The sequence below is a fragment of the Ovis canadensis genome, chromosome 22 (assembly GCF_042477335.2).
Source record: "Ovis canadensis isolate MfBH-ARS-UI-01 breed Bighorn chromosome 22, ARS-UI_OviCan_v2, whole genome shotgun sequence".
Lineage (NCBI taxonomy): Eukaryota > Metazoa > Chordata > Mammalia > Artiodactyla > Bovidae > Ovis > Ovis canadensis.
In genome coordinates this window covers 20,366,155-20,379,718 of record NC_091266.1, presented here as the reverse complement: position 1 = coordinate 20,379,718, position 13,564 = coordinate 20,366,155, and the positions used below count along the sequence as shown (strand labels likewise).

Here is a 13,564-nt window from a genome sequence, read left to right as displayed (position 1 = left end):
AAGAAAGATAGAAAAAGAGAGAGAGAAAGTTTCAAAGGCTCTGGAGTTTACAAGAATAAATTATATATCGGTGTTACCCTAGGAAATACTTTTATGTAGAGAGTAGCATTTTGAGACATGTCTTGGTAGTAGATAACATTCAACTCATGGTAATAGATAAAGGTCATTTCAAAGCATAGGCTCAAAAAGAGTATCAGGGAAGGCATGATAAAAAATTAGATTATGTTGAAAGTGAAAAAATAAAAGTTTTTCAGTCATGTCTGACTATTTGTGACCCCATAGACTACACAGTCCAAGGAATTTTCCAGGCCAGAATACTGGAGTGGGTAGCCTTTCCCTTCTCCAGGGGATTTTCCCAAGCCTGGGGTCCAACTCAGGTGTCCCTCATTGCAGACAGATTCTTTACCAGCTGAGCCACAAGACCAAGAATATTGGAGTGGGTAACCTATCCCTTCTCCAGTGGATCTTTCTGACTCAGGAAGATTATGCTGAGAGAATAGTTGTTAGTTTAGTTTTCCTGGATTTGAGAATATATGTTTCTAAATAAAAGCATAGATTGATAAAATTTAGAAAATCTCAAGGGCCAAATAAACCAGTTTGCAATGAAAATTCATCTACTGAAAAGGCCAGAACTCTGCTCTGATACACTAAAACTGGAACAATTTGAATTGTGAAATATAATAAGGAGAACTACTAGGATATTGTTCCAAAGTCAAATGAGAATTAAGAGGGTTTGTACTGGAGTTATGCTGTTGGCAAATGCAGAACATACTATGGAAATAAAAGTACAAAACAGTAATTAAATGCATATTGGCTGGGAATAGAAGTCAAAGCTCTTTGTGTACCTACCAACTTAGAGTCTAAAAGAAGAGATGTTAAGATATTTGGATTGTTTCATGCTCTTAGATTTTAAGAATTAATATAGTTAAAATGGCCATAATACCTAAAGCTATATATAGATTTAATGTGATCTCTGAAATTACCTGACATTTTTCACCAAATAAATAATCCTAAAATTAGTATGAGACCACTGAAAGAACCAAAGCAATTCATAGAAAAAGGAACAAAGCAGGAGTCATAACCTTCACAGACTTAGACAATACTAAAAAGCTATAGTAATCAAAAAAGCATGGTATTGGCACAAAAATAGACATATGGATCAATGGAACAGAATAGAGAGAGCAGAAACAAACCCACACACCTATGGATAATTATCTTTGGAAAAGAAAGGAAGAATATACGATGAGGAAAGGCAGTCTCTTCAGCAAGTAATGTTAGGAAAGTTGAACAGGCACATATAAATCAATGAGATTAGAATATATGCTTACACCATACACAAAGATAAACTCAAAACGGCTTAGACTTAAATATTCTTCAGACACAACACTATAAAGCTCCTAGAATAGAACACAGGCATAACATTCTCTGACATAAATCTTACCAACTTTTCTTTTTTTAGGTCAGTCTCCCAAGGCAATAGAAATAAAAGCAAAAACAAATAAATGAGACCTAGTTAAACTTGCAAGCTTCTTTAGAGCAAGAAAAACCGTAAACAAAAGGAAAAAGTCTAAAGACTGGGAGAAAATATTTGTGAATGACATGACTAATAAGAATTTAATTTCTAAAATATACAAACAGTTCACACAACTCAAAAACAAAATACAAGCAGCTCAATCAGAAAATGGACAGATGACCTACACAGACATTTCTCCAAAAAGATATCCAGATGGCCAATAGATGGCTTAAAAAGATGTTTATCATCACTAACTATTAGAGAAAGGCAAATCAAAACTACAATGAGGTATCACCTCAAATTGGTCAGAAAGGGCATCATTAAAAGGTCTACAAACAACAAAGTGATTCCAAAGAGAAAGGAATTTACCAGTAAACAAGCCAAATATGAGGAGAAGGCACTGGCAACCCACTCCAGTGTTCTTGCCTGGAGAATCCCAGGGATGGGGGAGCCTGGTGAGCTGCTGTCTATGGGGTCACACAGAGTCGGACACAACTGAAGTGACTTAACAGCAGTAGCAGAAGCAAGCCAAATATGATAATCATAGGTGATTTTAAAAAAAGGGAACAAAATACAAAATGACATTGACTTAAATTAGATAAATATATACTATAATTCTACAAACATGCTACATAATAAAATTCATATGACTTGGATATGAATGCTCCTAATTAAAGCCAGTAAAAGATGCATTGTGGGAATGGGCAAACTAAGTAGAGGGAGTCAATTGTATGATGCTGTATAACAATTAGACTTGTGGTGGTGACCACCCTGCGGTATAAACAGATGCTGAACTCTAATGCTATACACCCGAAACCAGATATAATATAAAAAAGAAGGGTGTCTGTAAGTAACACAGCTTGGGGAGACTCTTGCAGCTTGCCAATCTGTGCCATTATTCAAACTGTTTTCATAAAAGAAAGACTGACTATATACAAGGCAAGATAAATTCTAAGATAACAGCTCTCCTTATTCTGTTTTAGACAGTTTTAGCAACCCAGGCAAAACTCTGATTTGTGGGGTGCAAAGAATGCTGCTATGATTAAAGGACATAATGAGTGAGGGCAATGGTAGAAATGAGAACAGCATCAGAGATGACTTTTCCCCTCTAGGTTGAACACAACAGATCTATTCCTATTCTCCCCTTGTCACCTCCTTTCACATCTGCCCCAAATGCTCAGCCACTGAATTATGGGCCTCTCCCACTGTACAAGGGCAGCCCATTCTGGTGGGAGAGCTCTATTACTGCCCACCTCACCACAAAGTTCTTAAAAAGTTTGAATTTAGATGTGAAATAGATTAGGGAGTCATATACTCCACACCATATTTGAAGTGGATCATAAATCCCAAACATTGTAGGGAGATGATTCAGGTTCATTAGGTTGAGCATCTGACATTTGAATTTTATAGAATGGAAATTTGGGAGTAGGCAATGTGATGTACTTCTTGAGCTTTCCCAAGGTCCTGTACAATTACTGCTTATGACACCCCCGTATGCACATATTCACACATGTTTTTCTCTGCACTCAAGACTAGAATGCAAATAACTGAAAATAAAGTTGCATTAGAAAACTACTCAAGTCTACTCCAGTTTTTCAACTTTTTCAGAAAGAAGACACTTAACTGTGGTTATGTAGGTATTCTTAATATCTAAATACTTAGGTCATGCCTGAGAATGACTGGGCTGGAACATTGCCAGGAAACTTCTTCTCAGCTTCTTTTAATTTTTGCCAGCTTTGTAAGCACATTGTCACTCATCTCTCAACCAACACTTACTGCTTGTAAGAGCAGCCTCTTGTTAACAGTCCAAGTAAACTTTCTGACCTCAAGCCAACACCTAGCTGTACTCTCAAACTTTGCCATGAATTAGGTGGTGCTTATCCTACTTTTTCAAGGTTACCACCAATTCATTCTGAGCACTATGTTCTCTCCTTATTCAGATATTTGATGAACTTCCAGGATTTCAGAAGAGACCAACAATGGTTCTCTCACACACAGATGGTCCTTCTTCCTTTCTTATTCTTCTTTCAAGGAGTGTTTAAAAAAATGTTTTTGTTGACAAACACTGAAAATAAACTCAAATTATACAATGAAAATTTGATATATTAACAAACACATGCAGATATTTAAATTATAATAGAGTTGTAATAGAGGGGCAAAGATAAAAAAAAAAATGTACTAACGTCTCTATCCAAAACTCTGCCTGTGCTGTTCAGGAAAAGCATTTGTTTGACAGGATCCAACAATACCCAGTAATCCACGTTGTCCTTTAAAGAGAGTTCTATGGTTGGGTCTGGTCCTCCAGCAGTCCCTTTGATCAGCATGTTATCCACCAGAATTGTACCTGCAAACCAAAGAAAGTTATTTGAAAATACATTCTACATGTATGCATTCTTCAACAAGGTTCATAAACTCACACCCTGGCTGACTTGCAAATCTGTTTCAAAGCAAAAGATATTCAATTTTTTTTATCTGGCATGATATAGAAAATGCTCTGTTTCAAAAAGACCAAAAAAAAACAATCTTTGTAATGCTATTTGTAAACGATATTTTGAGAAGATGAAGTGCAAGGCAGAAATTCAAACTCTTGGTGAGGTTCACTATCTATTTCTTGTTTCCTTTTAAGAGCATCAGTGTGTTCCTCTCCCTGTCCATCACTTCTCACAGGAGTTATCACTGAATTTTATCCTGAACAAAAGAAAACTCCTATAATAACAGAGGCTGATACTTCAGTTCACTCAGTAAGACTTCTGATATGAAAAAAGATATCCTGAAAGGAAGAGAAAGGAAGACAAAGGAAAAGATAAAGAAGTAGCAGAGATTCCCATGGTGAGAACTACTTCTTTTCTCTTTTATCTTACAGCAAATCCATGAACCATAAATCTTAATGTGAAAGACAAAATTAATGTGCAGATACACAAGAGAAGCTGCTCTTCTTTAAGGCGTGTCTGGGGTACTCAACTAGAACAACATACTATTTTAATGTCACATTTCAGTGCTTGCTTTCTTATTGTTCTTCCAGTGGGCTGAATTTTAGACATTGGGTGAATAAGAGAGTCGATTTCTCGTCTCTCCTACTCTTGTTAAAGAGTCCATATATTTTATAAGTTGAACACAAACAGCACTGATGCAATTCAAACCCCCCCCTTTTTCCCTCATACTGCAATGATTCCTCCAACAAACAATAATGCACTATAACTTACAGCAATCATTTTCAGCTGATCCATTTCATTAAACTTAACAGCATAAAGAAGAGTCGTGACTATGCAAATAAAAATGTACTCTCTTAAGGACATTTGAATAAATGGGCTTTATTTAGAGAATTCACTGCTTTAGGATAGTATACAAGAATCCATAGATAATCTATAAATTTTAATCTAGCTTGAATAATAATACAAAATACATTTGCTGCATTTCCTTAAGGCACAAAATTGGCCTGAATATTATATCATTGCATAATTATAAACAAAAGGGAGAGTCTCTTGAAGATTTTTCTTAGAATGTTAATACTAGTAATAATAATAATCTATAATGTTTATCATATTATTATCAATGAGCTTTATTTCACTATAGAATGCTGAAAGGTACCATTCTTCTTTTGCAGTGATATATCTAAGTAATATTTTAATACTTCAATACTTTGGCCACCTGATGAAAAGAGCTAACTCATTGGAAAAAATCCTGATGCTGGGAAAGACTGAAGGTGGGAGGAGAAGGGGACGACAGAGGATGAAAGGGTTGGATGGCATCACCAATGCACCTGACATGAGTTTCAGTAGGCTCTAGGAGTTGGTGATGGACAGGGAAGCCTGGCGTGCTGAAGTCCATGGGGTTGCAGAGTCAGACACCGCTGAGTGACTGAACTGAACTCAACTGAACTGAATATTTAAATATACACAGACACTTTTCTAAATGCCATACTATTTACTTTTACTTTTGCACATATTAGTGCATGTACATTTAAATATGAGTGAAACTGATCCTTTTTTTTAAAACTGAACTGGCAAATATGTTATCTACAGATAGTCAAAAAGCACAGATCAGACAATGGTGGCATTTTCTTGTTTACAAATATGTTCTGTGTCTGAGTATATACTCTTTTACAAATGCTTCACATAGCTAACCTTTAAAAAAATAAAAATAAAAAATAAAAACCGGGAGAACTGGAAAAAAAAAGAAAAATTATTGAGTCTGTGTTTTCAATATGTAATTAACAAATTAAATCATTCTATTTTCTGACTAGAAAAATAAATGTATAATAAGTACATCAACTAACAATTAACATTTATGCCTTGATTCAATAACGCATAATAGAACATTAGCAGTTCTTTCTCTAATATACATATATACTATGAGGGACACAAAGAGAGGGCATAATAAAGCATGGTTAAAATCATAAAAAAGGTAGTTTTACACTCATATAATAGAGGTGAAGAAAGCAGACCTTGGAACTGACAGAGATAAAATCCAGTCTTGGATTCACATTTACTAGCCATGTGAAAGTGGATAGATTACTTAACCCCACTCACCTTCAGTTTCCCTCCTCTACAAAACCAAAATGGGTAAAATAAAAGAGGTAATTTTTTATTATGACACCACATGCATGTACTTGGGGGAAAAAAAAAATGTGTTCTTATAGTGAAAGCACTAACAAAAGCTAAAACAACCCCAGTAAAAATACTAGCATGGTTAAATATTTAATGATATTTTCTCCCAGCATCATAGTCAATCTTTTAGCCTTAAATAGTGGGGTTTATGCTTCTTCTTTCAAGAAGTAGTTATTGACAGTCATTTGCTTCTAAATAGACTTCTTGGTGGCTTGGTGATAAGAGAACCTGTCTGCCAATGCAGGAGACAGGGGTTTGATCCCTGGGTCAGGAAGATTCCCTGGAGAAGGAATTAACAACCCACTCCAGTATTCTTGCCTGGGAAATCCTGTGGACAGAAAACCCTGGTAAGCTGCAGTCCATGGGGTCGCAAAAGAGTCAGACACATTTTAGTGACTAAACAACAACAAAATGCTTCCAAATACAGACTTTTTTCAACAAAACTGAAAAATCTGATCGAGCACTTAAGCTTTCTTCATTAATCTGTTGTTTTAAACTTGGAGAAAACAATTTCACAGCTTCTTCATCTGTACCCATAGCTTCTTCCATATTAGCATAGTATCAATCATAGTCACTAATGTAAACTCTAGTTGCATTAAATAAAGGTGCTGCAGTAGATTTTCAGCTTTTGTATTAAGATCCTCTTACATAGCTATTTATTTTTAACTATGATAAAATTGTGCTCAGAATATATCAAAACAGAAATATACTGTAAAATAACTTATGAATCAATAAAACTGCCTCCTTATACCAGGCCCATTCCCCTACTTACAAGGTGTATAAGGTAATTTGCATCAAAGAAGAGCCTGTTAGGTTGGTCTGGGGACTAAGTGAGATAATGTACTGATTGCAGCCCTTGGTACAGAAAAAAAAAAAAAAACAAACCTGAAAAATATGAATTACGGCTATTGCTCTTAATGTTATTAACTCCATCTTGCAAGAGAAAGCATTTGAAACTAAAGCAAAATGATTTATTTTATGTCCCAGAAGTTTTTATAAACCAAATCTACATTTCATGCTACAAAGCTAAGATAGGTGTGGCAAGCTGTCTGGAGAATTTACATGGGCTCAAAAGATTTGAATGCAAAATATCCACTCTGGGAAGTTAGAAGGAAGGCAGAGAATGCTCACTCTAGAAAAAATTATAAAGATAACTTCTTGTCTCTGGTGAATGACAGTCCATCCAGGGATTGATAGGTGAGCCACCCAGGCCTGCTCACTCGGGAGTGACTCGCTTTTTCCACTTAGTAACATTAGACAGTTTTGATTTTCCTCAAAGAAGCTAAATTTAGATTTCATGGGAAGAAAAGGGTCTTATTCAACAAATTCATACTCATAGTGATCTTTAGATTGAATACTTTTTACTCATCCCCAGCATATGTTTGGTTCTATTAGGGACTAAACACACATATACACATACAGATTATATATTAGAGGAACCAAAGTCATAATTGATTATTTAATATTTTCTTGAAAATTGTATTTGCTTCTTTAACTAGACAGTTATAAAACAAGTAGGTTAGTCTCTAAAAATGCTGTGGAGGTGGCAGTGGCAAGAGGGTTTGTTGCTTTTCTAATTAACCAAATTCAAAGATACTGAAAGAGTAAGTTCTACACGGAGAGAAAGTAATTGACTGTTTGGGCTCATTCCAAACATTAAAATAAGACAATCACTCTGTGCACAGAATACAGTACTTGCCATAAAACAATTAATTATGCAAAGGTGTATAATAATATGAACTGCAAAAATTATCTCACAACAATCTTTCTCCAGTTAAAGTCAACTGGAAAGAAGTTCAGCTGCAACATACAGTCAGGAGCATTGGATGCTTTTTCTTGCATTTACCCCTTGTAAATGAAACCATAAGCAAAGTTCCCAAATGTGCATTATTTAATTAAAACAATTTTTTAAAAAGCTGAAATTGTAGCTAATACATAGTTTTTCAGTGAGATTAAACAGTAAGCGTGGCCACTGTGTAGTTGTTTATTGAGTAAAATCTAGATTCCAAGATCACCCAGCTAAACAAAACTCTTCTCATGCTCAAATCCTCATCTTTGGAAAAATTTCCTGGACTTGCCTAGCCTATTCTCCTACTCTGATTTTTCATACTTCTTAATTTACAATTATGTAAATTATAAACAGATTTATAATGTATAAACACATTTTAGTTAAGCATATGTTCATATCATATCTGGATAACTAATTGATAAAGGGAAGGAAATATATGTGGATCCACCAACTTCACAAAGAAACTATCAACGCTGATTGGACTGTGTTTCAATGTTAAGAATATATTAATTACACACAATGTTTGCTACAAATGGAAAATGATATCAATTAAACCAACAGTGATTAAAACAGAAAAAAACATATACTGCTTTGCAAAACTATGTTGGTTTTTAACAATTATTTTATTTACTTCAAAAGAACAAACCATTACAAAATGGAAAGCTTTGTTCAAGTGTACTTCATTCATATTACTTAAGTAATAATACCTTTACTTATATTTTATTTCATGATACATGATGGGTGATATATCAAGTATGACATAGGCATACAACTATAACTCTTTAAGAATAAAGGGATTGTTTCCCTCCTATTCTTTATTTTCCTCTTTGAAATTGATATAAATATCTTGACATTTAGACAATTTCTAGTATTTCTATTCTGTTGTAAATAAAGTAGTAAGCAAATGCATACATGTTATGCACTTTTATGTAGAATGCATGCTTATTTATTTAACTAAAAATAGGATCATAGAATTTGAGAACTTGAAGAAAACCTACCATCTCATATATAAATGTATATTATATATTTATGATATATATGATGCATATGTACACACACACACACACACACACTCTTATACATGAAAAATGAAGCAAATCATGTGGCATCTCCAAATTTCCCCAAGCACTAAAATAACCTGACCAATGTGGTGTAGATAATAAATACATTGTTGTTGTTGTTCAGTCACTAATTTGTGTGCAACTCTTTGAGACCCCATGGACTACAGCACACCAGGCTTCCCTGTCCTTCACTATCTCCCAAAGTTTGCTTAAACTCATGTCCACTGAGTCAGTGATGCCATCCAACCATCTCATTCCCTATCAGCCCCTTCTCTTCCTACCCTCAATCTTTCCTTGCATCAGGGTCTTTTCCAATGATCTGGCTCTTCACATCAGGTGATGGAAGTATTGAAGTATATCTAAGACCAAATTCCAGGTTACTAATTCATAGTTTATATCTCCTTTCCCTATATTTTGCTATCATCTTGGAAATACACAAATGCTTTAACTTAAATGTGAAAGTATAAAAACTTTGTTAGCTTTGAGTTCATAGGAAACACAGGCAAAAATCAGTTGAGTTATAACCTCATTATTTGGAGTTTTGTGCCCTATAATTTGTTGAAAATATTTAAAGGGGGAAAGTGGAAACAACTTTAAAGTAAGAGAATAGTATAAATTATATCATAAATAGCATAAAGTATAAGGAGAATTGTACAATATAATTATAAACTACCCGACCTTAGAACTAATTTTCCCCAAATTATATCTGTAAGGATAGATGAGCCTGGCAGGCTTCAGTCCATGGAGTTGCAAAGAGTTGGACACAACTGAGCAACGAACACTTTCACTTTCCTAGATATAGGTATAGCCTCTGACCTTATAACTAACAACTCATAAAAGAGAATAGATAGTTGATATTAAGGATAATTCAATAAAACTTCAGGTCAGACTTGGAGTACCAGTTTAAGAAATGAACATACTAACCTAGCATCCCTTGGGACAGGGGCTACTATTGTACCTCTCCTTTCCACTGCGGCAGAGGACGCATTCTGAAAAACAAACAAGCTGGATTCTGAGTTTAGAAAAGCTAAAATGGCTCCATGGTGGACAGACTCTTAAGGTTCCCCCATGATGCTTGCCTCCTGGTGAAATGGAGAAGGACCCTATGATCCTTCCCTTCATGTCCTCTGCCTGCCTTTTGTCTGTGGAAAAACTTTAGCCAAAGAATAAGCTTACTCAGAGAAATAAGAGCACACAGAAACAAAGGAAAACAGTCAAAGGAGACCAAGTATTACTAATGTAGTTATTAAGCATAGTCAAGGACCTCTGGCTCCTTCCCACAGGCTGTGGATAATATTTTGAGCCATATCCTGTGAGCTGTCTTCTAGATACTGAGACCCCCAGCAGGTGGAAGAAGTTAACTACATGCTGACCAGACTGTAGCCATGACATAGGTTGCCACAATTTCAAGAACTGGCATCAAGAAATGGAAACAAAATGACCCTGAAACTATACCTACAACAATCAAGATGATGCTGGCCAGACCACTGAGACCAGTTTTCAAGATGACTGTCAGAGGTGACTGCTGTTTCTGCTTGTAGCCCCTTCCCTTCATCCACAGAAACCTTTGCCCACTTATTGTCAGTGGAGAGAGTCGCCTTTGGACAGGCATCCACTCTCCCCTACACCACACTCCCCACCCCCAGCATCTAAAATAAAGCAAACTTTCCTCCTTTCCATCAACCTGGCCTCTTTTTTTTTTTTTTTTTTTGGCTTTTCAGTAGTGAGCAGACAGACCCTATCCTCATTAACACTGAATTTATGTGATTCCCTTCTCCTGAGTGTGGGTGGGACCTGTGACTTGCTTCTAACTGAAAGAATATGGTAAAAGTTATGGGAAGTCCTATTTACATGTATAATATGTGGCTATGTTACATGAGATTCTAGTGACTATCTTGTTGAGCCTTTCTCTCTTTCCCTTGGTGGCCTTGATAAAATAGTTACCCATGTTGGAAAGCCCACATGGTAAGGAGCTATGACAGCCTTTAGGAGCTATGGGTAGTCAGCTGACAGGCAGGCAGACAGAAGACTTCAGTCTTACAACCACAGGAAGGCGATTTTGTCAAGCCTGAATTACCCTGGAAGCAAACACTTCCCTAGCTAATCAAGTCTTAGCTGAGACTACAGCCTTGGCAAAGCTTGGTTATAGTCTTGTGAGGCCATGAGTAGAGGACTGAACTATGCTATGCCTGGACTCCAGGCTTAAGAAACTGTGAAATGATAGATGTATGCTGTTGTAAAACTCTGTTTCAATACAGCTAACATAGCCCTAAAGGCAAAAGATCTAAGTTCAAAATCTTGGGCTCACTACTTACTACATCTATGAATTTAGGTAAGTTCCTCAGATTCTTGTAATCAGTAATATACATTGCTAAGAAAAATAAAGTAATGAATGCAAGTAAAGGCACATAGTTACTCAACAAATAATACTTTTCATCTCACTCTCACTAGGATGGGCGTTTGTATAGATTGAATTATATAAAGTTATTATTCATCTTCAGTTCAGTTCAATCTCTCAGTCATGTCCGACTCTTTGCGACCCCATAAATTGCAGCACTCCAGGCCTCCCTGTCCATCACCAACTCCTGGAGTTCACCCAAACTCATCAAGTCGGTGATGCCATCCAGCCATCTCATCCTCTGGCATCCCCTTCTCCTCCTGTCCCCAATCCCTCCCAACATGAGGGTCTTTTCTAATGAGTCAACTCTTCGCATGAGGTGGCCAAAGTATTGGAATTTCAGCCTCAGCATCAGTCTTTCCAATAAAAACCCAGGACTGGTCTCCTTTAGGATAGACTGGTTGGATCTCCTTCCTGTCCAAGGGACTCTCAGGAGTCTTCTCCAACACCACAGTTCAAAAGCATCAATTCTTCAGTGCTCAGCATTCTTCACAGTACAATTCTCACATCCATACATGACCACCAGAAAAACCAGAGCCTTGACTAGACGAACCTTTGTTGGCAAAATAATGTCTCTGCTTTTGAATATGTTATCTAGGTTGGTCATAACTTTCCTTCCAAGGAGTAAGCGTCTTTTAATTTCATGGCTGCAGTCACCATCTGCAGTGATTTTAGAGCCCAGAAAAATAAAGTCTGACACTGTTTCCACTGTTTCCCCATCTATTTCCCATGAAGTGATGGGACCAGATGCCATGATCTTAGTTTTCTGAATGTTGAACTTTTTCATCTTATTTCATTAAATCTGAAACCCTAGCCACATATTTTATTTAATTTCACTTTTTAAAAACTGAGCTAGAAGAAGCAGATAACATACACAAAAGCCAACAGAAAAATAAGAGAATACTGTGCATATGCAAAACAGAAAATAAAAGGGGGGCAAAAATTTATTCACACTATCACTGAGAATTTATCATAAATCAAAAGCTATTTCTTCCTGGTGTAAATAAGAGTGAAGAAGATAGCACACAAGGGAGTCCACATTACTGACGTCAAAGTGTTTATCAATATGTGTTTACTCTATCAGCTGAGCTAACGGATAAAATATAAAATCTTAGTGAATTATACTATATCCAATTCACAGGCATATGAAAATAATGAAGGTTATTCCTCTCAAAATACAGCAAGATTCTATTTTCAAACAATCAAAATGATACAGTTGAAATAAAGAAACAGGTCATATTGTATATATGTATATATATTAAATATGATTATAAAAAAGCAGATTAAAAAAAAAGTGAACCAGACCACATATATGTCTCCACCACTGGAAAGACTATAGACTCTAAAAGGGAAGTTGCTGTTCTCTCCACTTTAAGAAATCTTTCTCTCGGGTTTAAACCAATCCCCACACACCTTTATTGAGTGACCCCATAAAGGTTCCCTGCTCTCAAAGTTGACGAAAAATGACATTTATCTAATAAAAGCACATTCAAGAAAGAATGTCTGTTATATGATATGGTTGTGTCAGTAAATGAAAAATACATGCTTCACAGAAAAATTCTCAAAAGAGTAGCTCATAATCCTTTTGCCATACCTCACCTTGCATATTTTTGAAAAATATTACTCAATAGTAAATTTATCCTATTGCTAAATTCTACATTCCAATCAGAAAAAGCTATCTGTGCATATAAATATGCGAGTATGTGCACAATCATTTTCCTCAAACCTCAGAGATATATTGATTTTCCTCCATGTTTGGCTCTCTTTGTTTTACAAACACACATATACACGGAGGCCCTCTGATATGCATGAGCAAGAATTTCTCCTCCATCTGAAACCTAAGAATAAAATTATTGAGTAAAAGAAAGAGATGATAAAATTTAGTAACTCTTTCTGGTACACATGGAGCCCACAGTGGGAGGATATTTCTAACAGAGACTGTTGGGTAGATACAAAGTGCTTCTTGCTAAACTAATTCTTAGAGTAGGTCTACTCTACTCATTGATGCTTGTTTCTAGAACTTTAATCTTTGTATAACTTTTTTTTTTTTGATGGTCTCATCCAGTCCCATCTAGTCCTATCTAAACTCTTGACTTATGACTCCCAAATATAAATCTCCAGTCCCAGAAAGACACAAGACCTGCTCTTTTATCAACTTCTGCTCTGTACTCTAATATCACTTTTTCAATGAAGGCG

General features: G+C 35.8%; 1 protein-coding gene across 5 annotated transcripts in view; it reads right to left on the bottom strand.

The window, feature by feature from the left end:
* PCDH15 (protocadherin related 15) overlaps window positions 1-13,564 on the bottom strand; it is a 1,084,160-nt gene that overhangs the window by 578,503 nt on the left and 492,093 nt on the right. For all 5 annotated transcript variants that reach the window (XM_069567843.1, XM_069567842.1, XM_069567840.1 and 2 more), the window contains exon 4: window positions 3,697-3,857. In XM_069567843.1, the coding sequence (XP_069423944.1) occupies window positions 3,697-3,857 (161 nt within the window). The remainder of the gene's footprint in view (window positions 1-3,696; window positions 3,858-13,564) is intronic.